Source organism: Porites lutea, chromosome 6, assembly GCF_958299795.1.
Source record: "Porites lutea chromosome 6, jaPorLute2.1, whole genome shotgun sequence".
NCBI lineage: Eukaryota > Metazoa > Cnidaria > Anthozoa > Scleractinia > Poritidae > Porites > Porites lutea.
In genome coordinates this window covers 35,792,356-35,818,684 of record NC_133206.1, presented here as the reverse complement: position 1 = coordinate 35,818,684, position 26,329 = coordinate 35,792,356, and the positions used below count along the sequence as shown (strand labels likewise).

Here is a 26,329-nt window from a genome sequence, read left to right as displayed (position 1 = left end):
CCGCGGGAAATTTATATGACCTAGTTAAGCGAGACCAATGTTTGACGGTACAATAAAAAGCTCCAAAAAAATTCTTACTTGCTATTTGTACAGCGAGTTCTACGTTCACGATTGACTTCAAAGTTGTAGATATAAAATTAGAGAACTCTGAGGCTTATTTGCCGAAGTTAGAGAAAAATCTGTCTTAGCTTGGGTTTCGAAATTATTGACATTTATTGTATAAACGAGGTTTTAAACATACGCCGATATCTCAAAAGTTTTTATACCTACAAGAAAATAAATAACAATTTCTTAAAGTTCGGCCATTCTTTATTAAGGACGCCAAAAATCATGGAAATCGGTTAAATCATTCCTGGCGAAAAAGGCGATTCAAAAATATAACCAACGCGTATATAAATAGGTTCGGGCCACCTTAAATTTTTCTCTTTTTTCCTGCTTCTCCAATCTCCCGCCTTTAGTCACGCGCGTGGTCATTTGTGTGTCTCGCACGTTTTGCTCGACGGACTAAGAAAAAAGGGAGACTGCTCGTAGTCTAGTGCATGTGTACTTCCTTGAGACAACTTCATGATCTTTTAAATTTCCATGAAACTCTTTCCCTCTGAAATAAAGCCTTAAAATGTTGTTTACAAGCTGCTGGACTATTTGAAATTTGCCTTCTGCTTTTGTCACAACCCAGAAAGCTGTAATTTAGTATCAGGCACAAAAGCAAGCGTAGTATTTTTGTGCTTTAATACTGGCTGATAGCAACTAACATGCCATGCCATGTAAGTCCACTTCAAGTATTAAGACCTCACGAACTACCCTGCCACCATGTTTTGATAGGTTTGAAATGCATTCGCAGCTTTTATTGTAAACTTTGTTGACATTAGTACAAATAACATTTCAACAATTGTGTTATTCTGTTCACTATTCATTAAAAGTAAGCAATGTTTTCTTGGAAGACTATTTATGAAACAAGCAAAATGTTCTCTTCCTGTCCTTGCAAAATTATGCTGATCATGATGAAGAACATGCAACGAAGATGGGCTTTGTTTGTTCTCTCAGCCTAATGTTCCAATGTGTATTTTGAGAACATACCCCTAACTCAACCTTCTACCTTACTAGGGTAATCAATTAAAATAAATTATTATCACTATCTAAATGATGAATCCATCGAAGGCACAAACTATATTACCAATACATGTAGTTTATTACGTAATGAAACTCTTCAGAAGTCTACATGTACCCTGCCTTACATTATTGACTTTGAATGACTCTGAATGACTTTGTAATTTCTAAGAGCCATGTGAGCAGGAGAGAAACCTCTGCTTGTAAGGTAGTACAATAACCAGCAAGGCTGCTAATGAACAGTCTAAAATCAAAAGGGGTAAATTCTGAGGGTAGCTGCACGTCCAATATGAGGAGAAAAAGTTGCCACACCAAGAAGGAGGATAGCAGAGACTGATTTGCCACCAAGCAGGGAATGTCAGCGAATCGCAGCAAGCAAACCATCTTTATGGCGACTCTTGGCGAGTTCTGCAAGGGCCTACAACAGACATATTATTTGTAGTTAGTTACTGGCCTTAACAAATAAAAAAATGACTGACTTTAAAAAGCTTAAAAGCAATTAGTAATAGAACATACATCTATGTATGAATTAATAATTTACTTATTAGAAGACATTCTGATATGAATACCCCAATACTGTAAATGACATCACAGGGCTGTTGCTAAAATTTCAAGTTGCCAGGTATATGCAATTAGTAAAATCCAACTAGTGGTCTATTATCAATGCTACACTCTGATTGGTTGAGCTACTACTAGGCTGTATGTTATAGTCCACTAGTAGCGAAAAGCGCCAGCTTTTTGACAGCAAAAAAGGATTAAAGTCTAGCCTTAACTAGCTAAAGTTGTTTTGTCTCAACATTTTTGACCGACTAGTTGGATTTTACTAAAACAATAATATTATTCCTCTTGCCCTCATGGCCTCTGAGTCAATAGCCCATTCGGCCTTCGACCTCATGGGCTATTGACTCAGAGCCCATTCAGGCTCGAGGAATAATTGTTAATGAGTAGGAGGGGAATTGTACAGCTAGAAGTTCTTTTGGCTCTACTTTCTTTTTGTTTCCAATAGGAGTAGCCAGAGCTCATGCTCATAGTAGCCGAAGAAAATCCCCCCGCCCTGCCGCCCCCGGCCCTTTGTGACAGCCCTGCATCATCTCAGAAAATTTGTATGAAAGTAAATAGTATTTCACCCCACAGAATCCTATTTGATAAATTGTTCTCCTAAAAAAAAATGGATTCTCAAGGTGCTGTTATGGACAGAAAAACTGTTGGGGAGAATTTTTGGTTTGAGGTGTCACAGAAACTGTTCTATACAGATAGGTCAAGCCACGTTCAGTGGACTAATTCCAGAAAATATCCATATTCCCCCCACAAAAGGGATTGGAAACTCCTTGGGATAGGGGGTTCTCAAAGGCCTAAAAATTTAAGTAAATGTATGAAGCTTGACTGGAATTTCCAGAGGGGTGGGGGGTCTAAGGAAAAATCCCTTCAGTGGGGGAGGTATAAATAATTTTTGGAACTGCACAATGTAACTGATGATATAAAATGCAAATTGTGGACTTATTATTTTTGCAGTTTGATGAAGTGACATGAGTGAATTAAGCTGTAGTTTGTGTACTTTGAAAAATAGCTACAGATCATTTATGGAATAGGCTGAAGTCTTTTCTTTTCTAATTGTACATGATAGGCTATGGATCATGGAGTGCAATGAGAAGCCTTTCCTAAAAATACTGTGATAATTTTATTTTCTATTTATTTGCATTAACTTCACATGTCATTTAGCAGATTTTCAATACTTTTGCATAATTATCAGCTTAATATTTTTGCAAATGAATGCACAAATGCAATGTTAAATGTATGAGTATATAATTAACAAACCTTAAATGATCTAGGTTCATGGATAGCCAGATCAGAGAGTACTTTTCTGTTTAATTGAATGTTGCACTGTTAAGCCAAAAGTACACAAAACATTCTATTAATAGCCTGCATAAAGCCACCCCCTCCTCGAAATTAAAATCGCAGAGGTAGACATCTATGAATGGGCAATTTTACAGTTATAGAAGGAAGCGAGGCTGGAGTTGACCTTGTTTGGATACAAACCTTCCTGCTTTATTATGTGAATCAAGTTGTTCTTATGCCAACTAGTATTTTTCAAGGCCAATTTCCAGAAGAAAGCAAAGGAGGTTTGTATCAAAACAAGGTCTGAACCTCAGCCTCACATTCACTTGAAGGCCAGGGTGCTAAGCCCAGAGATATGTCCAGGGTCAGTCTTGCTAGAAAAATAAATGGCAAAAAAAATGATTCATAAGAAAATTTTGTGGGACACTCACTTGCAAATATTGCAAATCAGAGTAGGTAATAATAATAATAATAATAATAATTTACATTTATATAGCGCAAACCTCTCTATGAATATATTCGGTTGCACTTTACAATATTATTATATTATTATTATATTTCAGCCAGACTAAAGCGTGAGAATCTATTAAAAACTACAATAAAAAGTATTAAAAACTATAAAAAAAACCTACAATAAAAGCCAACAATTAAATGTATTTAAAAGCTGAATTAGAAAGATGAGTTTTAATGGCAGTCTTAAAAGCGTCCAATGTCTTCGTGTTGCGAATTGCCAAAGGTAATGCATTCCAGAGATAAGGTGCAGCTGACTAGAATGCACAGTCGCCAAGACTTGGATGGGTCTTTATGCCTAGTAACTCAAGGAATATAGACTCATTTGACCTTAGAGAGTACCTGGATTGCTTTTTGATATTAATTAAATCAATTAAATAATTAGGAGCTTGACCATTTAAGCACTTAAATGTCAAAAGTAGAATCTCAAACCTTATACGGTAACTTATCGGAAGCCACTGAAGGTGGAAAAGCAATGGTGTAACATGGCAGAATCTTAGTGTTCCAGTGACCTTTTGGGAGGCCATATAGTACACTGTTACAATAATCTGTTCTACTGGTTATAAAAACATGAACTAATGATTCTGTGTCTGAAAGACGTAAATATTTCCTACTTCTACGCATGATGTGAAGATAATAGACAGTGGATGAGCAAGTTTTGTTGATATGACTTAGCATACTCATTTTAGAATCAAACCAGGTTCCAAGGTTTTGAACTTCACAAGATGGAGCAATTTGGGGGTTGCCGACCAATGAGGTGCTGATGTTACTGACTTTCTGAAGTTTTTGTTGTGTTCCAATCAGAAGACATTCTGTCTTATCCGAATTCAGTTTTACCTAATCGGAATGCATCCACTGACTGATATCAGCGATACATGATTCCATGGCAGTTATAGCAGCGGTCTCCTCCAAATCATTTCCTGATCTAAACGTGATATACAATTGTGTGTCATCTGCATAACGATGGGTATTAGGAAGATGTGATTCGACAATCTTAAAAAGTTTGCTAGCATAGAGAGACAACAATAATGGCCCGAGACAGCTGCCTTGTGGAGCTCACAATTACTCGATAGAACTCCGTCTATATAGATGCACTGGGTTCTGTTAGAAAGGTACGATTCAATCCAATTAGGTGCAGAGCCTGAAATCCCAAAATCAAACCGGAGGCGATCTAAGAGAATCCGATGGTCCACGGTATCAAATGCGGCACTTAAATCAAGAAGCACTAACAACATGACCTTCTGATTTTCCATGTTCATCAAAATGTCATTCTTGACTTTAAGCAGGGCAATTCCTGAGCTATGGTGCTGTCAATAGACTGATTGCAATGAAGGAAAAAGATCATGCTCATTTAAGTATGACTTAATCTGATCAGCTGCCTCTTTTTCAGCCAATTTTGAAACAAAGGAAAGATTGCTGATTGGTCGAAAGTTTTTAAAAACCAAGTCAAGACCTTGTTTTTTCAACAGTGGTATAACAACCGACTCTTTCCAAATGTCAGGGAAAAATCCTGATTCAAGCGACAAGTTTATTGTAGTTGATAATATCAGAAGTAACTCATCAAGGCAATCTTTTAAGATATTTGTGGGAACAGGATCAAGTAAACAAGATTTTGTCGGCACTCTGAGCACAAGTTTTCTTTAAGAGTCCATGTCTACACGGCAAAAAGCAGTGAAGAACGATAAACGGAAACTGTCCTCAAAGACAAAGGGCAGTACACAAAAATGGAACAATTCATTCCTTCATCTCCTTATGTGGATTCGAGATCCACCCTTAGTTACTGGCTGCTTAACAGCCAATTGGAAAATGGCAGTGACAAATGCATGATGCGGCCTCAAAAATGCACATTAAGCCAGTCAGAACAGTAAACTGTTGTACCACTCTTGCCACGAAAATAAAAACTATGTTGCTCCCTACATGTATGTAGCAGTTGTCAACGCAAAAGGAGGAATGATAACATTTATCCCGCTCCAGCCGTAAGACTTGCATAATTCTAATTAACATGAAAAGGCTTGGAGTTGACTGATGCAAGCAATACTCTTGACCAAGTGACAGTGGAACTTTTTACAAGAGTAGGGTAGCTTTAATAGGAGCTACAATATCATGCAAGCAGTGCTAAAGAGCTAAGACCAGCATGTCAAATCTGCTCACTGTTAAAATAACAACTCAGAAAGCTATGAAAACAAACCCTTATTAAAAGGGTTGTTGAACCGCTTTTATAATATCACTTTGTTTTAAATCGTTCAAGTGCATCTGTCACCTCCCCCCCCCCCCCCTTCCCTATGGGATGGAGTAAAAATAAAATACAAATACAAAAATAACAAAATAAAAGTATGTATTACCACTTATGGATGTACTCAAACTCTTGGTAAGTAATTATCAATTATTTGCTTTACTGTCATGTTCACCAGTTACATTACCAGTATGTATGTATGAATGTAAGAGACACAGGAAATAGAGAATCAACCTAGGTTAAAAAATTTTAACCTCAATTTAATTTTGACCTATAACATAAGACACATAGAAAGACAATTTAACAGATACCCAGAATTTAACTTTACCTGAGCCATTTGATTCACAAACTTGGAGTAAGTGACATTGTGTTCTCTGGTTGCTATGTTAATTCTGCTGATCCACAGCTAAAAAAACAACAGAAGTGAACTCAGTAATGTGCTGTGATGAATCATTTTAAGAGAAAATTCTGCCACTTACTGATCTCATCTCTCTCTTCTTAAGCCTTCTACTAACATACTGATACTGAAGTGCTTTCTGTACTCTTCGTACTGCAATACTATAACAGTTTTTAGAACGTCCGCGGAAACCCTATAATAGACACAGATTATGTCAGTAAACAACAATATTATTAGCTTACACTGTAACTCAAGTTTATTGTGACATGCAAAAACTAAACAGAAATAAAAGATTCAAATCAATTTACCAATAAAAGAAAAGTTGATAAAAAAAATGTTCTTTTAGTCATTGACACAGGTAACGCTCACTAAAAGTTAAAGGTTTCATAGTACATACAGTGTAGTTTAAGTTTTGTAACCTTCATTTGTGATTACAATCAGCTGACAGCTGAGATCATGTAACTTGTTGATCATGTAATCTATCTAGACTGGCTACTAGTGCAGATGCTCTACCAATCTGGATGAAAGACATGATGCAATGGCAGTGACATAGTGGCATAGCTGCTTTTGCATTGCAGAGTTTGAAAAAAAAAAAAACACATTAATAACTGAAAAAGGATGGGAAGGTTGCACAAAAAGACACTCAGAGAATTTCTCACTGTAGTCTCCTTTTTCAAGGATATCTACAAGAAGCAAAAATCCTAATCCTGCCGAGAAAATAGCAGAAATTATTATAATTATTATGTTTACAATAAATTGAATGATTCTTCCATAGGTAAGGTTGCTTGAGCTTGAAGGTCTCACGGGCCGAAAAAATGGATTTACACAAATTTTCTCCTTGTAAAAATATGTCGCAAATACATGTATATATATATACTGAGGAGTAAATATAATGGCAAACATGGTAAATGCCACATTTGTCTAGTTATTTACAACCCCTTTGTTTTGGTATGCAAATGTGGCATTTATCATCTTTGCCATATATTAATTTTTTTACTCCTCAGTATTTACATATTTTCGACATATTTGCAAAGAGCAAATTTGTGCAAATCCGATTTTTTGTCCAGTGTCTGTTAAGTGAATAATAAAACAATTGAATCGTAGCTGGCCTGGTGTGTGTGATTAATCCTCGGAGACCCAGGGGCAGTCAGTCAGGCTGGGAGGAAAGGCGCGAATCAAAACTACCTTTGCAAGTGCGAAGATTTTCGCTCTTCTCACAGTGCGGTCCGCCTGCCCTCCACGAACCATTTTGTCCCTCTCAAAAATTTATCAAATGCCCTACTTGCACATGCGGTTCGCATCCGCCATCTTGAAACGAAAACGCCACTACATATATGATACACGACATGTTACCTGCGCGTCCAGTTCGTGCATATCTTTTGCGCCCAACCGCTGATTTTTGTGACGCGAGAGTCCCAAGCGAGGGAAAATAATGGCTTGAAAAACTAAACTAAACTCGCTGAGTGCTGTGCAAATGTGACCCACAAAACGGCAAATGCAAGCTCTGTTAGACTGCGTTGACGAAATAGCCCTAGATGGCTTGGATGGTATGGAAAAAATGCAATATTTCATGGCTTTCCTGTTTATTGACGAAGAGGCTTCCAGGCACTGGCTGCAGCCCCTGCTAAACTCTGTTTCTATCATATCAGACAAGGAGCTAATCCAAATTAGAGTATTTGGATTTTGTCCTTTAGTAATATAATAGACCATTTAACAGTTGTGGGTTCAGTGCCCCATGCAGCCTTTGAGTCAACGTGAGGCAAAGTTGACCTTGTTTTGATACTGTTCAAATCTCCTTTCTTTTCTTATGGAAATTATGCTGAAAATACTCGTCAGCATAAGAACAACTTGATTTACATATGCATGCATATATAATAAAGGAGAAAGGGTTGTATCAAAACAAGGTCAACTCTAGCCTAGCGCCATTTGCACTCGTAACTGTGCAATGGACACGGACTAATCTGAAACCATAGTCCAAGCAATGTTTATTTATAATTTATTATGGCTTTCACCTCAGTCACATGCTAAAACCATGCTTGCTTGCTTGGCTAATGTTAATTTACCTAGTGCATCCAATGCTCATTTGCTTGCTTATGTGGAGTTGCTAATAGTTGAGCTCAAACACACTGAATGAAGTCTTTTACTGTGCTAGGCAAAAAAAGGCCATCATGTTTTCATGAATTGACCGAACAGAAAGTGGTGTTTTGAAGATCTTTGTGGTCAGTTCTTGAATCATTTTCTTGGTTTTGGCACGGAATTTTGATGGTAATGTCTGTGAGTTTGTTTTTTGTGATGTGTTGAATTTGAAATATAATCAAAAAATCAAGCCATCACCTTATGCCTCTAAAGTATTGATCTTTTCCTTTTGATGGGTGCATGTGGAACACAAAGAAGAAAAACATGCACTCAAATGAATGTCCTTTCTCATATCCAAATCAAGCAAGTTGCTTATCATTTTCAGTTTGACAAAGGCTTACTTGCTTACTTTCAAGGAGTTGCTTGAGCTTGGTTGCCTGACCTCTTAAGCAAGCATGCTTGGAGGTGGTCTCTAGTGAGGGTGACCAAGGGGTTAGTCAATTCCAAGACAGTTAGTGTAACCACCAGCCCTTCCAACCTCACTCCCAGATGAGACAATTGTTCAGGGCATTTGTCAAGTCCAGTATTAATTCACCATGCATGTTTGTAATCAAAGGTCTAGTTGCTAGTGGCACATTTTTCCTTGTTAAACATCCTATTTTCTGCCTCTTTTAAAAAGGAATATTTACTTTCTCTTCATGTTTTCAACAAAGTTTTCTAAATTCTAAAGTGGACCTATGGTCTTCTTTATGCAAAAGGATGCTCTACTCTCCAAACTCTTCTGCAGTGGCTTTGCTTACATTGTACCCTCTCTGCACTAGACTGTTGTTCATAAAGGGTGGTAATATTTGGACAAAATATCAAATCTCCCTTATTGCTTATGTACTCATATACCCTACAAAGGTATAGGCTGTACAGTTAAACAAGTTTTCAATTTAAACAAAGCAATGAATTATTGTTCTACACAATTCAGCAGCATTAAGTGTACAATACCAGTCATGATAAATATGACTATACCTGACCAGAGGTCTGTTTTATTATATATTCTTTCACTGGCTGCAAATATTTGAACAGAACCGTTACACTGTATTCAACTCTATGCCTTGTTTTGGTCAATGAACTCTTTGTTTAAGGACCCATGTTCACCCAAGTGGCTATGCGTGCCTGTGTTTTTGTTTTTAAATGCTTCTTTTGTCAAATTTAGTGTTTTGATTAGGCAGAGTGTTCACTTTTTTCACATTTGGCCGAAGTGTGACTCCACACACACTGAAGATGGCAATTTTCAACTAAACGAAATCATCATTCAACCTGTTTTCATTATTGCCTAATATAAAAACAATATTATACACCTTTTGATAACCATTTTTTGTAGGTTGCCCTATACTGGAGCTGTGGAAGCATCTAGAAGAAAAAACACCTCCATTTTGCCTAAAGTTAGATGACTCTGCAAAACTCTTTTTGTGGAAAGGCATTGTCCAGACCAAAGAAGTGGAGTTTTTTGTACTTGATGAACCCTTGGCTCATTTATTTGATCCTAAATGTGATAGTTCGATTGACAAAAAAATACTTAATGCAAGCAATCCTCTTGATCAGGTATTTATCAGTGTTTTTGGTTTCAAATGCAAGAAAAAAAGAAGATGATGAAAGTGGTGCAATTTGTTATATTTGAGGGTGAAGCATTCAAACAAAAATCAATTGCCATAGTCCTTACTTTCATCAAGAAAAGTCACATTATTTCTCTGTTGGGGGATTTCTTGCATAATAAAATAAAATTTAAAGATGATATGACTTTCAAGGGATGTTTTTTCAGTTTCAAGGTCCTTTAAAAGACAGCAATGAGTTTAAGTTGGTGTCAGAACAAGGCATTAAAGGTTCATGTCCTACCTACTCTGTACGTAAAAATATCACACAAGAGATACGAAGTCAGGCCAAGTATCTGGATTTAGAAGCTGTTTATCAGAGGTATGCTTCCAAGCATCGAATTTGTTGAAGTCAATTCTCAATAGTAATTTTAGCTTTAAGCTTTTAGCCTCTCTGATGGGTGAAATTTTATGCTTGGCTGCTTTAGTTTAACTTGAACTACTTGCAAAATATGATGTTATGTCTTTACCACATTCGATGTATGTTTAAGAAATGTAAAATGTAAAAATAAAAGTGTTCTAGAAGTTTTAAAATCCTGGAAGTATATTTCGCTCCTCGAGCCTCATCAGTCAATAAAATTTTATTGACTGACGTGGCTCAAAGAGTGAAATATATTTTGAGGATTTTAAAACTTCTAGAACATTTTTATTGTTTCCATTTTGCATTTCTTATACTTGCATGAAATGTGGTAAAGACGTGATGTCTTATTTCGCAAGTAGTTCAAGTTATTCGAACACATTCCTAGTCTCCGCATTTACAATTTCTCAGAAATGCTTTAGTTTAGGTACATACATACATACATTTGTAATTTATTCAAGATGCATTAAAATACAATGGAACCTCTATTTTACGAATTCCTTAGTATAATGAGTAATTTTCTGTACCCCAGTAATAGTAAAAGATATGAAAAAGAACAATTAACAAAACATCGTTATACCGAACAAATTTTGCCAGTTGCTTGGCCCTTCGTTATATCAAGGTTCCACTGTATATACAAGGTCTAACAGTTAAAAAAGGACATCTTGAAAGGAAAGTTATGAGGTAACTCCCCAAAATAATAGTCCACTTGAATAAATAAAAAGTCATGAATAATTTATCATAATAGCAACTACAATAATAGTAAAAGGCCATTCTTAGTCAAGCATTGAGATAAAATTTTAGCTTGGTTTTAAATAATTGAAGGCAGCTATCAGCTTCTGCCTTCAACAAATGCAAAGCCACAAAAGTCAAAAGGTAAATTGGCAAAATTAACTTAAAGGAAAGTGGAAAAAAAGTTCAAAATCTGTTCAATAGCATTATTGCTTGAAATAATACTTCATATACCAAACTAAAGAAAGAACTTTTAGTGTTATTAGTGGTGTTTTAGAAAGATTGACATACAGTGTTACAGTTATGTATGGATTGTAAAGCACATTCTTTAAATTTGTAGTTGAAATTGTATGTTCTTTTATGGCTAGAAGGCTTTGAAGGAGTAATTTACTTTCATAATTTAAATCTTATTGTTTTAAAAGTGGCATTTGCCAAGTTTTACATTGCACTAATAATTTATTTAACTTGTATCATGCAAAGTTCTAAAATAAACATACTGTGTCTTGAAGTGTACAAACACTATTCTATATATGTACATACATTTATTTACATACATACATACATTAATTTATTTTATTGTTGTTCCCTAAAAGGGCTTTTTAGCACCAATATTACATGTAAAAAAGAATAATAATCGTCAACTTAATATAATGAATGTATAATAATAAATATATTAACATAATATCCTTAAATATTCTCTAAAAATGCACCGTTTAAATGTACATGAGTTAGTTAATGTCATCAGGTGCTTGCTTAATCCATTGCGGATTTTAACCCCTCTTTATAGGGAAAACGATGCTGACTAGTTTCTAAGCGACAACGAGGAATATTTAGGTTTTTTCCAGATTGTGTTACGGTCTCATTTGAAACTGGTCGCATAATTAATTATTTATTTACAAGGTTGTTAAGGCATTTAAACACCCTTTATTTCTAATCTATCTTTTGGACCTTTGTTTCTCACAGATGGGGAGACTGCCTTGTTATGGTGGCTTGCCAAGAGCTCAGAGAGAAAACTCTTTTAGGAGTTGACATTGATCCTAATGTACCAATTGTTGACTTACAATACTGTTTACTGGAACACATTGGACAGGCAAGATACAATGGACGCATGCAAAGAACAATTGCCTCACAATATATGAAAATTGATTCAAAAACAATCTTTCATCATCTGAAAAAATTACGGAAATTACGTTTGATTACTATGCAGGTGAGTATTAAGTACTTGTCGTCACAGCTACAGTGGGTTCAATAGACTTTTTGGGGGAAATTTTCATGCAGTTTTTATCAAGATAGTGGTGAATTACTGTAAAATAATAGAACAATAGAGTGTATTCACATGACGTCATGGCAGCCATATCGGTGTTCCAGAACAATGAAACAGCGGCCATGTTGGTGTACCAAGATAACCCTGTGAGAATTGAACTCTTTTTTTATGTAAAAACTTTCTTTTGTTCGTATAAATATAGGCTAGCCACATGAGTGAATATGTTGTACAATGTCTGTGCATGCATAAACACTTGTGTTAATTACAACTTACTGCAGACATCAGTACATAAAAAACAGCCACACCTTGCTAACGCATAGTACTTCCCCAAACATACTGCATACTGCAGTACCTTCCTTTGTAGTCCACACTTTGGTTTGGCTGTACTGTACACTCAGTACTAATATACAACTTTAGGATCACATCTGCTATTTTGGTTTCTTTTTAGAGTAATTTTACAGAGAGGTGAAGTGTAAGTGCTTCTTTGGCAGCCATTATCTCATTAACCAGTGAAACAAGTGTTTTATTTTAGCATCTAGTGACAGATTGTTTCTATAACAGTCTGCTATTAAAAATGTTTGTACAGTGTACTTGAATGTCAGAATATGTAAATTTATTTAAGTCAATTTCTTATAGCAAAATGGCTGAATTATGTCTATAACATATAATTTTAACAATAATATTTTTGTTGATATCAGCTTGTTTAAGTTTATCCTGAATTTCAGACGATTACTTTGAGTTGTTTTTTCCTCTCAGCAACTTCTGAATAGACCGGCTGTTAATGCTGTCCAGTGACGTCACTACTCCTTTGCTTTAATTCATGCAAAAAGTAAAACACAATTTTCTAATGGCAAACAAAGATATATCATCTGGAAATATCCACATGATGCAGGATAATATTGCTTTACTCTTTCTGATTCTAATTCATATTTAACTGTCAACTGTATGCGGTACTCTGAACGAATCTGTTGTAATTCAATAATCTTGATTGCAATCACGCAATGAAATAAGCTTAAATATACACACGGAATACTTCCAGAGCACAACAACTTGCTTTAATTGAGAAGAAACTATTTGGTCCATAACAAGAAAGGAAAGCTTACTCAATCATTACACTTGACAGTGGAAATGACAAGAATGTTGAATTATAACTTTAACCCAGAAAACTTCGCACAAACAGACAAAAAAAAGTCACTGCCAAAACCAAAAAGTGGCTGTAAATGAAAAGCTTACTGACTCTCCACAATGATTATTCATTTGTAGTTCAAATTGTCTGAAATTCAGGCTAATTTAAGTTATTATGTTTTCCAGTGTCACGACATTCAAAATAGACCAAAATGAAAACCAGAAGCATTCAATAGATAAAGTCCTGCGAGGACCCTCGCCAAGATTCTGGTTAGAGGCATATTTTGTATACAAGACATCCAAAGCAATGTTTTACCAAAATAAATTTTATAGAGGTTTATTGTATGGAGACTGGTCAGAGAAATATTTGTATACAAGTATCCAAAGAAATGTTTTACCAAAATTAATTTTATAGAGATTTGTGTGGAGTCTGGTCAGAGGAATATTTTGTATACAAGATATCCAAAGAAATGTTTTACCAAAATTAATTTTGTAGAGGTTTGCATGGAGTCACCATGCTGGTTTCCATCTGGATGGGCACCGACATGGCAGACAGAAACCAACAGAAACAATCATCTGTTATAGAGTTTTGTTACAAAAGTGTGAATTTATTCTTCGAGAAACACATGAACATTAAAGTAATCTTTATCCTAAAATGTGAACTGTTTAGATACATGTAGCAAATGCCTTGAAAGAAGTCACTTTTTTAACCTGTATGACAGCTCTTCTCAGCCATTCATGTAAATGCTGCATCATGCAAAAGCTTAGAAATTCAAGCGTACTCTACCACAAATCCAAGAACCCATTTCAAAGTGAAAATTTGTATGAAAATTAGTTTTCACCTGCTCTAATATACATCATGAAAGAAAAATCTCAGTAGGATTGATAGTTTTTTAGTTTGAATTTTACTTGTTGTTATGTGAAAACCAATGGTAGGTAACATATAGTTTAAGTATAAAAATTTTACTTAAAATTTTCCTGTTGCAGCAACTTGTAATTACTACATCTGATCAAAGCAAACCACCTCTAAAGCTAGGTGTGAGAAACTTTACCACTAACATAGTCAGACTAAAGCGATTTCATGTGCAACAACACCACAAATATGATGTGCTGGCAGCCAACCTCTGCCAGCTATTACTAGATTCACCAAACCAGGAATTACCACTTATGGATGTGCTCAAACTCTTGGTAAGCAATTATCAATTATTTGCTTTACTGTCATGTTCACCAGTTTGCATTATTTACTTTTCAAGTATGAAAACAATCAATGCTTAATGACTGGATCTGCAGAGATCAACCCCACAGTTACTCCCAAAATTCAGTGATTAAGTTATTTAACACACTCAGCACTAAGCAAAAGCTCCAAGTCCAATTTGTTATGGAGTATTGTATCCAAAGGATACCCCATTAAAAAACCGCTAGAACGCTAGCACAAACCGTTAGACCATTAAGACAAACCGTTACCCATCTGTTACCTATTTGTTAGTTTTCTAACGTTCAATGGATTATCGTTAGTGTACGTTTTTGCGTGAGATGTCACAAATGAAAATCTTTACACATTTGTGGTAAAGCTGAAGATTATTATGTTAGTGCCAAGTGATTTTTGGTCATAATTATCCCCTGCTGTACAGTGTAAGTAATAGGCTGTCAATACATCATAGTAATCTTTCCTGATAAAGGCATATGTGATAAGCAGATTCAATTCATCTTGTTGATTTACAGAGTGAGTCTAAGAGCATGATTAAGAGAGTAAGGACATTTCTGCAGCAAGCAGGATACGTGGTTGAATCAGACAAAAGTGGAGGGACAGGTGATTCATGCAACAATGAAAGCCCTCCGGAGAAAAAGAAGAAGAAAAAGGAGCCAGGGACTGTCACAACAGGCATTAAATTGAAGCTTATTAAACCATTTGTGCTAAAAAGTGCTAGCGTTTGGCATCCTAGTGGTGACGAGGAGGAAGATGATGGTGATGGGGAAGATGATGATGATAATGATGAAGATGGCATTGATGATGATGATGATTTTGATGATGATTCTATCAGAAACCATGATAATGATGATGGTATGCTACACTGTCACAGTTTTGTTATGCCTCATAGTAAAGCTTTGTCAGTCTTCTATATCTTGTCAATAATGCAAATTTAAAACTGATTGGCTACTTCCCCATTCTGTAGGCAAACAATGACATATTTAGCTCAAATAATCATTATTTGACTATGTATAATAATAATTATTGCCTGTATTAAAGGCTACCTTTTTCTGCTCAATGTAGATTACAATTCAAATCTTGTTGCTGAGAAGCCTTTGTTGAACCAAGTGTATAATGTCATCTGGCATGCAGGATCCCGTGGCTGTACTCTTAAGGTGGGTTTGTTCAGGCATTGGAAACATTAAAGGATAATCTTGCCACTTGCCATCTAACAGTAGGACAAAACAACTTACTGTTGAAGACTTTTTAACTGCTAAAGTATTGTTAAATGGGTAACCAATCAACAATACCCATATATTCTCAGTGGACTCAGTTAAAATATATATCACAGGTCAAAATGAAATTCAGGTTGATTTTTTTCAACTGAGGTTGATTCTCAGTTTCCTTTGTCTTGAGGCCCTAGGCCAAGAGCTAGGAGACAAAGAAAATTGAGAATCAACCTAGGTCAAAGAATTTTATTCTGAATTTCATTTTGACCTGTAACATATACATATTCATTCATACTTTGTGATGTGAACATTGCAGAAAATGTTCAAGTGTTTAGGGAGCATTATGGTACTTACGGTCTGCCTGTGAATAAACCAATTTATGAGATCACAATGTTCATAGTGTGTGACATTATGTTGCCTCAGACGGTTTGGATGGTCCACCTGAGCTTTATCTCATTTTGCTCTTTTTGCAGAAAATCCAAAGGCTGTGTAGGCTTCCATTTTTTGATGTCAGACTTTTTGTCAAAAAACTAAAGTCTAAAAACTTAGTGCAAGAAGTTTTTGAAGACATTGCCAAAATAAGAGTTGTATGGTAAGTGTTGCCTGATTTGCATGCATTACTTTTTGTACCATGAGGGTAAGATTTAGACAGTACAGCACAGCACAGCATACACCTCTTTGCTTGTTCAAAAGAGACATTAATGTCTGTTTTGTGATATATTTATCCAAGGGTCCCATGGATACTTTGACTTTGCAAACAGCATCTTCTTTGTCAACATATTGTTTGGACAATAAACAGCATCCCCATGCATTCATCTGATTGCTTAACGAAATGAAGGACAACAATAAAACATCCAATAATACTTGGATGATGACTTGCATGTTCACTTCGTTTGTTTCAGGTGTTAAATAATTTTCTGTTTTTACTGATATGTCAAGGTTTGTGGCAACTCCATTTGTAGAAAGCAATACTCAGACAGTGAAAGTAAAACAAGTACAAGATCAGCTAAAGCATATAGAAACAAGGGCTTTGGATCAGACACAAGACCAACAAGGATTAATATCAAGAGAAATATCCCAACCATCATCAAGTGGCCACCATCCAGCTACAGCTTCTGGTTTGTTATTTTATTTTCATTTTTTTTCCCTCTTTTTTTTTTCATTATTTTGATCATCAACACAGAATTTCATATGGGACAGTTGCAATGTACATATCTGTTCTCGTAAATAAGACAGTTACAATATTCCCTGCTAACATTACTCTTAGATACAAAAATGCAAAGGAAAATATATCAGTGTGTATTTTGCAAAGTATTGAGCATGACGTTTGTGACCATTATTTTGTAAATTTGTATATAGTTGGTGGTAGTCCATAAATGGTGGTTTAGTCAGCTACATTAAACTAAAGTTTTTTAGTTGTAAAAATACTATAATAATTTTTAAGGCAATCTTACACTTACCTTTTTATAGCATGCCTTGATGTATATTATATTTAACAAATAATAATTTTCTCACCAGATTTACTGGATGTTAAAGAAAGGAAAGCAGTAAAGGGTAAATCTCTGCTAGGTAGGAGTGATTAAGTTTGTCTTACATATAACGTAGCCCCAGAGCTAAGTAAATCTATCCATCCTAGAAAATTTGGTAATCACCTGACTGTACACCAACTGCCCGACCAACCGACTGACAGTCCGACTGACTGTCCAATCGACCGTCCGTCTGCACCACAGGGAAGCCAATGTTTAATCTCACACTTTCTAGCTAGTTTGGGAGCCCAGGTGCAACCTGATATTGTCTATCCATATTGTGATCAACTGGCAGCTGTCAAAACAGGGTATATGCTGAACAGTATCACCTGACCTTATCACGGGCTCAGGTATCTACTCATCAAGGTCAAGTATTTTCTTGAAGTCATATCTACCGACAAGTTACTAGTCTTAAAATGATCGCAGGCTCAAGTTCAATTTGTTTTAATGCATAGGAAATAAGTGGTGTTTATGAGCTGCACTAGTAAAATTTTGATTTCAAACTGGCCTTGGACACAAAAGTTCAGCCAGCTATAACAGGCAGGAAGGCAGTTGCTTTTGAAATTTCTTACCATGGTCTCCACCAGACTTTTACGCTCTGATTGGTCAAAGTTTAACAGGTGAGTTCATTCGCAAAATATATGCAGCATCTGGAAACTTGTTTATTGACAGATAAGGCTGGCAGAGGTTTGCATCATCTTGTGATCCGTTTTTATCTGTCTTTTTCCACTGGATGTACAAAGTGAAATGCAGTTGCTATCAAGATTCTGCTGTTATTCATGGCTGGTTTGTTTACTGGCTTTTTGGTTGGGAAATGTGCGGCTTGTCAAAGTCATCAGCGATTTCGGATGGCATCGTTTTCATTTTTCACTTTGCTTGCTCAACTCACAGCTCGCACAAATTGGCGCTTGTCAAAAGTGAGAACTGGATGTCCATATAGGTGATATCATACCACATAGGAGCAGATTGCTCTGACTGAACAGTCCTGACATGAAAACGTTTTATAAGGTGGTACTCAAAGGAAGTGCATGCTCCAATCGTCTTGCCTATTGAATGAGTGCAATTGGTCTTGTAAAATGGTGAAAAACTGCATTCTGTCCGGGGTCTGCCTCATAGTACTGTACTGTACTCGGATGTGATGGATGAAAAGTATATTAGCACTAGCCGTTGGCTAGGAAGTGCGGGCAAAACTTCTTTCATATGTAGGTGAATGCCTTTCACTGTGCGTCATGGAAACTGGATTGAACAACACAGTAAACAAGACTCGTATAATTACTTAATTTAACAATTTTATTTGCAGTTGATTAGATACAATTAGCCTGCAATATTTCTGAAGTGGTCAGCGAGGAAAGGCGTTTGTATTTGATTCGCCGGCAAAGATACATTGAAACAGTAATGCGTGACACAAGTAATGTGGGTATACAGTCATGCACAAAGTCTTGTTATTCAATTGAATACTCAATCCATGTTCAATGACCAAAGGCCGTTGATATGCGATATAATGAAACAGCTTAAATTACCACTGGAGTTTAAGCCTTATTAAAGCTTTCAGATGGCAGGCGACCTAACATGCTTGAAAACAAATAAAAATATAAAAACCCTAAGAAACCATGCACCGTAGTGAAACCTGAATAAACATTATAATTTACATCAGTTTCTAGAATTTGCTAGCACTCGTATCTCACCAAAAACTTATCCCACACTAAGCTGAGATCAGGCTCTACTTTTATTTTTATGGGTAAAAAGATTCCAGGCCAGCAAGGCGAATCGAAAAGTCTCCCATTTAGTGTAAAACTTGTGTACCTGAATTACCTGTGCTAGCAAATCGAATGTGTAATAATGATTGTTGCACCACTTGCATATACATTCACGTGATTACTGTGACTTCAGACGGGCCTTGAACTAAACACCAGGGCCCGGTTGCATAAAACGCCCGTAACAGTTATGGGTATACGTACGTGTACTCATAACTTAAGTGAGTTGCATTAAATCGTTTACGTGGTTCACTTAAGTGGCTGCACTTACGATTTTCGAAAGTATCCACTTAAGTGTCATTTATGCAACAGAAATTGCGGGTGTTGCATAAAACCTTCTTTACGGGAAAATTAGCACTTAAATTTACGGGACCTATGTAGGTCCCGTATCCTTACTGTTTTTACTAAAGTTAACGAGATCTTTTACCGAGAAGTGAAAAAAAATTGTTTTTTCTTTACATAATTCCGTTCTAATGCACTTTGTTAACCTCTGATGTACAATTTAAAGCCGTTGTTAAGAAAACAGAAGAAAAACAAACATTTCCAGTGGATATTGAAGTAAAATAACGATTTCATGTAAACTTTATTTGAATGAGAGGCTTAAAAAGGTGTTCGAAACGACTTGACACTTTCTTTACATTCACGGATGGTTTACTTAATTTAAAAAAATAGAGTGAGTCAAATTAACAATTAAAAGTACTATAACAAAGTTACGTGTGCCCTTAAGTGAGCCCGTAAGTTACCACGTAAAACAGAAACTTACGAGAGTGCTAAGTGTGTTCCATGCAACACCCATAAGTGTACCCATAACGGATTCTTAAGTGACCTACTTAAGTGGGCACTTAAGTGTAGGTTTTATGCAACCGGGCCCAGGACCTTTGAGGCCACATACCATTCATACCATGCATATTAGTCAGTGCAACACAGGAATGTGAACAGATTGGGAAAAAATCCGGCTATACAGCTAAAAGAGTGCCACTGACCAAGAATAGGTGGCAAGCTTCTTTTGTCGCCCGCAAAAAGGCTGGTTTACACACCACTATAAAAATATTAGTAGCTGGCCAATCTTAGGTGAAAGCCAGTTGCCTTCTACTTATGTTAAACCCTGATAAGTGAGTATTTTTGCATCATGACATGAAGAAACATAACGATCATGTCATGTATCTGTTGTATACGCATATACGAAGCCTGTACCAGCTATTGTGGATAAGAGCTTAGAAGCCCCTCAGATATCAGAAAGACACGTGTGGAATTGCTTACAACATCTGAAGAAAACCGCTATGGGACCAGATCTCATTCCCTTTTGGATTTGGAGGGATCACGCTGAGATCTTCACAAGTGTCATTCATAAGATCTGGAATGTTTCCCTGAAAACTGGCAAGTGGCCCTCCTCGTGGAAAAGGGCCCACGTGACGCCCCTCCCTAAGATCGACATCCCTAAGGGCAAGCAGGACTTCAGAGGAATTAAGATCACGCCTGTAATTGCACGCGCGTTCGAGAAATCTGTGTATAACATCCATGTACGAGACATTGTCGAACAGCATCTGAGTTCAACACAGTTTGCTTATACGACAGGGGGGAGTTGCACTGATGCGCTCTTGAGCATGCAGCACACCATCTACAGCTATTTAGACGAGCAAGACTGCAAAGCTGTCCGAGTATTTGCAATGGATTTTAGTAAAGCATTTGACTGTGTCAATCATGAACTCCTGTCATCTAAGCTTAGGCAGTTGCCATTGAATCCCCTTATTGTGAACTGGTATTTAAGCTTTCTCGAGAAACACCAGCAGCGAGTAGTTTATAACGGTTTTGAGGGACAGTGGCGTGAGGTCAATAGGGGTACGACACAAGGTAGTGTCAGTGGGCCATATCTTTTTAACGTGTTTATTAATGACTTGGAGATCAATCTAGAAGGTCGCCCAGCCTTGTTTAAATATGCTGATGATTCTACAATTATCGTCCCTTTTTGGGGAAACGGCCAGTGTCGCACCGACTTGGTGGATCAGTTTCTTAGCTGGTCCAGCCGCAATCGCATGACATGCAATCCAACAAAATGCAAGGAGATTATTTTCCGTAAGAAAGGTTTCAGTCAGGACATCACGCTAGTTAGTAACATACCGCAGTGCGCAGAGTTATCCATATTAGGTGTTACTTTCCAACAAAATTGTAAATACAGTAGTCATGTGCGTGCGAAGGTAATTAAGGCGAACAAGTCATTATTCGTATTAGGATCTTTACGTAAGGAAGGAATGTCCCAGGAGGAAGTAGATCACCTTTTTAACGCAATAGTTTTACCAAATTTTTCTTACGCTTTGCCTGTTTATGGTGCCTCAGATTCCGACCTTTCTGTAATACAGAATTTTTTAGACCGGTGTATGAAAAGAAAGTTTATGTCTAAGAATGTAAATATCAGGGATTTGCTAGAGAAGGCGGACAAGACACTCTACAAAAAAAGATCGAATGACCCCGAATGCCCGTTCTTCCAGTTTTTACCTAAGGAAAAGAACATGAGGTACAATCTTAGAAATACGTCAGTCTCTGTCCCTAGAATCTACACTGACAGGTTTAAGAACGTTTTTAGTAACAGAATAATTTTTAGATATGATATGTAAATAGTTTTTTGAGTTTATATTGTAACTTGGGATATGTGATTTTATCTTAAGAAATAAAGATTATTATTATTATTATTATTATTGTTATCATAATAGATATTGCTTTAAGTCTGTGATAGTCTGACCTGAGATTTTTTACAGAATATATGACTGTACAAAAAATTTATTGCTTAATTAACATTACAACATAGATGTGTAATTTAATTTCAAGAAAAAGCACAAAAATATAACGACATTGCAGATTTACTAAAACTCACTTCTTTTTCCTTTGTATTGTTTTGTTTGAAGGTGAAAGAGTGACTTACAGGAAACTTAAAAGAAGACAAATGGTATTGGAGTACATGCAGAGCACAAAAGTGGTTGAAGGAGCATTTCCAATTCAAAAGGTAATCTACATATAGCTTAATCTAAAACTACTGAAGGAATATTGTTGTTGTTGTTTGCATTTTGTTATTGTTGTTGTCGTACTGTTCAGTATCTGTAATTAGTGTTATCCAGCATTGAGGTAGTTTTTGGCCTTGTTTTGTGGTTTTACTTAACCAATGCTTTGTTACCAACTAGCAGCTGTTGCCTCAGACATGATGTTGAACTCTCTTTACTTGCTTGTCAACTGTTACTGCAGTGTACAGCTTTAATTAATGTTATGTTATCATAATTGTGAATAATAAAATAACATAATAGTAATGATGGCTACTGAAAATTTGATGTGGTAAAGTAACACCTATGAAGATCGTTTAATTAATATTGTGTTATTTATTATAAAATTTTTGTCTTAAGGCTGTGATGGCAGGAGAACAAGAAGAAGGGCTGGAAGGAAAAATAGATAGAAAAGGCCTTCTCAGGTATAATATTATCTAATATGAGTCTAAGAGGAATCATCCAGTCAAGTAAATGAATCAAATAACTGTTTTGGAAAGATTGAAGTATAAACACTGAATTGTTTAATATTTTAGGATCCTTGATGATCTCATCAGTGAAGGGTTAATGAGACAACTTAAGACTGTCATAAATCATGGCACTGCTTCACAAGTGGTAAGGTGGCAAGCTAGAAAGAGTGATTTTTGTTATTAAATAATGATATTGATGATCACTATCTTAACCCCATATAGCGACTATGCTATTAATATTAAATATAGTAGAGCAGATATGTGCTTCAGTTGTTCACTTTCTGTTAAAAGCATAAAATTTGGTATGATGATAGTTTTCAAGGCCCTAAAAAAAAAAAAGAATATGGTGCCATCGCCAAAAAGTCCGTTAAGTGCGAAAAATAAGAGTTTTAAATGGCGGCCATTTTGAACCAGAAGTGAAATTAACATTTTCTTTAAAACGTCTGAATTTGAGCAACTTGGATAAGAAAATGTCAGCAAATGCCTAATGCAGCTGTTTTTTTCACACAAAGAGATATTATTTCAACGCAAATTGTCAAAAAAAGTATAATAGAGCTAGACCTGAAGTAAAACTACCAGAGTCGGAACTTTTAAGGAATGAGCTTAAACTTCTGTTGTGCCTGCTAATTTTCGTTACTTTAATATTTTCTTTAAATCGAATGATACAGTCAATTTAGTATTTTCATCATATATAATCCATTACGTACTAAACTTAAGCCTACTTTGGCTATGATACAGAATATCGAAGAAGAACAGATGATATCTCTTTGACCTAATGACTTGATACTTCATGCAGGCGAGTGCTTGTAATCGAAAAAAAGAGTTGGGGATTGCCTTTCACGATTGTCACTCTTCTGGGCATAGCCCTTCTTACGAGTGTACTTGACTAGTTCCACCCTCAACTTTGTAATTTCTAACGGTGGTGTGCAGGAGAGTGGCCACTCTCCTCTAAGGGATATCCAGCCCCAATCTTGCAGAGTAGGAACCGAGATGCTTGGTACCAGCGTCTGCTGACTCCATATGTGGCCAGCATAGTTCACCGTGCCCTTGAAATGTTTAAGTAATGCAGGCCGGGTCAAAGAAACTACTTTTGGCTTCGTCAGTTGACGGTAAAGAACTACTTTTTCTATCGCATAAAAGAACATGTAAGCGAAAACAACTCCGATTATTTCTGGAGGTGACCGGAAGTATTCACCTTGTAACATCCTGTGAATGCATGGAACGGAAGAAGTGCAAGTGCAGCCTTTTTAGTAAATACGTTGGCAATCTCGTAGGCTGCAAGGTAGCGTCGATGGACATTAGTACCAAGATAATCAAGTGATAGGGAAGCTAACTAGGCTTCATGGTAGAGAAGCTTCATGGGTAGTTAGAATGGAGATTGGACTCAATGTCAAAAATGTCTTGGAAAATGTCTTGGACACAAACAACATAGAGACTTAAAAGAGGGGCATCTGCTTTGCGATATAGCATATTAAACAATAAATGCTTTCTAGCGAATTGACTTCAAATGATGCAGGGAAAAGACTGGACATCTGGCCCTAGACGACATGCGTTGCTCAATGTGCAAGGAATCTAAAAAGCACCTGCTGGTTTCGATCTTAACAAAAGAACTAGCTTTTTCCAGTTTCTTAGTATAGTTCCTGATACATGTTTACCTCAGATCTTTGTTCTTGGCGCGACATATTTGTCACATACTATATCCAAGAGAATATGTTTTACATGCTCTAAGGATTAACATAAGTGATGCACATTCGGAAAACGCTTTTTCCTTGTTTTCTTGCATGTGGACTTTAACATGATAATCAGTGCTGCCCAGTCCATGATAATTAAATGACATGGAGGTTACATTGAAGATTAGAGAATAACTCTCACTTCTATCAAGAGAGGCGCAGCTTCACTTGATAGTGAAATACAGCTGAATTAAACCGCCGCCCGGTTAGCTCCAGGTGGATAAACACAAGTCTACTGAATGGGAAGCCGCGGTTTCAAACGCCGGCCAGACCAATTGTCGATCAGGATCTTTAAATAACGGGCGACAAATGTTGCCCGATGTCATCTGCAAACGGTTAGACTTTCTAGTCTTCTTGGAATAAAAAAAACTTGTAGGTCCCTGTCTCACAATCCTTGTTCAAATAAAATGCTGTGGGAAGTTAAAGAACCAAGACACTGTTTGTAAAGAGTAAGCTGAGTAGGGGACCCATTTACCTTCCAAACGGATTTCCCGGAAGCTTTTTGAAAATGGTAAACTTTGAAATGAGCAGACGTTATCATGAAAGCAATTTCAATCCAATATGTAGGTACACAGAGTGTTATTTATTCCCTCAATAACACAAAATGGTGGAGCTATTATGCCTCAAATTACAGTCAACTCCCGATAACTCGAACCTTCAAGGGAAATCGAAAAAAGTTCAAGTTATCTTGAGTTCTAGTTATCAGGAGCTCGAAAAAAATAGCCGAGAGTAAGGTAAAAAACAGTTTTTACTGCACAGTGAACATTTTAATCACATTTAATTGTAGAAATGTCAAGTGAAAATTAAAAGATACTTCTAGATTATAAATCAGAACGTAACGTAACAAGCCATAGCCTAAATAGAGCATGCGTTTTACTGTTTTGAGAAGTAAAGCTGCTTCACGTTAGCCTGTGACAATCAATATCAATCTCCACTAGCAAACTATACTCCTACAACACGTCAATAGGAAGTCGAAAATTCAATGTTTCGGATGCCAGTAGACGGCTTTTTTCCCGACTTTTTAAGGGCTCAAAACATGGTTCGAGTTATCGAGGGTAAAATTATATAGAAAATGACCTGAGGGGAAACGAAAATTGGTTCGAGTTAGCGGGAGTTTGAGTTATCGAGGGTTCGAGTTACAGAAGGTAAAATTACAGTGAATGTATGACGGAAATCCAGGGAAAATCGATTTTGGTTCGAGTTAGCACGAGGTTCGAGTTAGCGAGGGTTCGAGTTATCGGGAGTACCTTGAAAGCCGCAAAGCATTCTGCATTCTAGTTAATAGTGGATCAACTCTTTTAACCCTTACAAATTCTTCAAACTGGTCTCTATACATTTCCTTAAAAGGATAAGTTGAGAGAATTTGATAAAAGATCAAAGCATTTTCTCTTAGGTGATAATTTTATTAATTCTAACAACCTAGTCTCTTGACCTTGTATCAGGGGATATTGTGAGTCAGAGGAAAATTGATGTTGGTCAATTAAAGGGTTAAGGCAAGTAAAAATAAATAATCTGTTTTTTGCTAGTTTAATTTGTTCGTACGTTTGGCCTTTCCTATACTTAAAAATGTGAATCATTGTTTCACATTTTTTTTTAAATTCACTACCAAAATGAATTGCTTTGAGTGAGCTACACTTTCCATTTTATCGCCCTTTTACCTCCGGTTCTTTTATTTAAACCGCTAATTTGTAACACGGTTGACTTTTTTATGTGACATAGATATCCTGAAAAACATAGAACAAACAATTTTGTCGTCATTTTGACCTTAACATGCTAAATTTCGTGTACTTTCGGTTAGGAGATGTTTACTTCCGGTCAAAATGGCGGCCATTTTAGTAATACTCCAAAAACTGGTTTAACAGGAAAAATTTGCGATGGCACCATATCACATATTAATAGCCACGATTAGTTCATATAATAAACAATTTCATCGTCATTTTGGCTTAAAAAAGTGCTTAATTTTGTGTACTTTCTGTTAGATGATATTTACTTCCGGTCAAAATGGCGGCCAGTTAAATTTTCACTCCAAAAACCAGTTTAACAGGAAAAACTTGCGATGGTACCATATCACATATTAATAGTCATAATTAGTTCTGTCATTCCTGATAATTTGGTGCTTTTAAC

The 26,329-nt window shown here is 36.3% G+C and overlaps 2 protein-coding genes across 2 annotated transcripts in view; one reads left to right on the top strand and one right to left on the bottom strand.

The window, feature by feature from the left end:
• Window positions 1-813: 813 nt before the first annotated feature.
• LOC140942284 (large ribosomal subunit protein bL20-like) lies at window positions 814-7,412 on the bottom strand. The gene is made up of 5 exons (XM_073391244.1): window positions 7,269-7,412; window positions 6,166-6,276; window positions 6,015-6,092; window positions 2,923-2,988; window positions 814-1,525 (listed from the first exon to the last, which is right to left on the bottom strand). The coding sequence occupies exons 1-5, from the start codon at window positions 7,329-7,331 to the stop codon at window positions 1,466-1,468; spliced, it is 378 nt and encodes a 125-aa protein (XP_073247345.1). The 5' UTR covers window positions 7,332-7,412; the 3' UTR covers window positions 814-1,465.
• Window positions 7,413-7,472: 60 nt separating this feature from the next.
• Window positions 7,473-26,329, top strand: part of LOC140942282 (general transcription factor 3C polypeptide 1-like) — a 37,624-nt gene continuing 18,767 nt past the window's right edge. Inside the window, exons 1-13 of the mRNA XM_073391242.1 lie at window positions 7,473-7,630; window positions 9,532-9,752; window positions 9,970-10,121; window positions 11,853-12,096; window positions 14,266-14,466; window positions 15,001-15,340; window positions 15,551-15,642; window positions 16,170-16,288; window positions 16,636-16,814; window positions 17,215-17,265; window positions 21,877-21,974; window positions 22,366-22,430; window positions 22,542-22,620. Of these exons, the coding sequence (XP_073247343.1) occupies window positions 7,579-7,630; window positions 9,532-9,752; window positions 9,970-10,121; window positions 11,853-12,096; window positions 14,266-14,466; window positions 15,001-15,340; window positions 15,551-15,642; window positions 16,170-16,288; window positions 16,636-16,814; window positions 17,215-17,265; window positions 21,877-21,974; window positions 22,366-22,430; window positions 22,542-22,620 (1,893 nt within the window). The 5' untranslated portion in view covers window positions 7,473-7,578. The remainder of the gene's footprint in view (window positions 7,631-9,531; window positions 9,753-9,969; window positions 10,122-11,852; window positions 12,097-14,265; window positions 14,467-15,000; window positions 15,341-15,550; window positions 15,643-16,169; window positions 16,289-16,635; window positions 16,815-17,214; window positions 17,266-21,876; window positions 21,975-22,365; window positions 22,431-22,541; window positions 22,621-26,329) is intronic.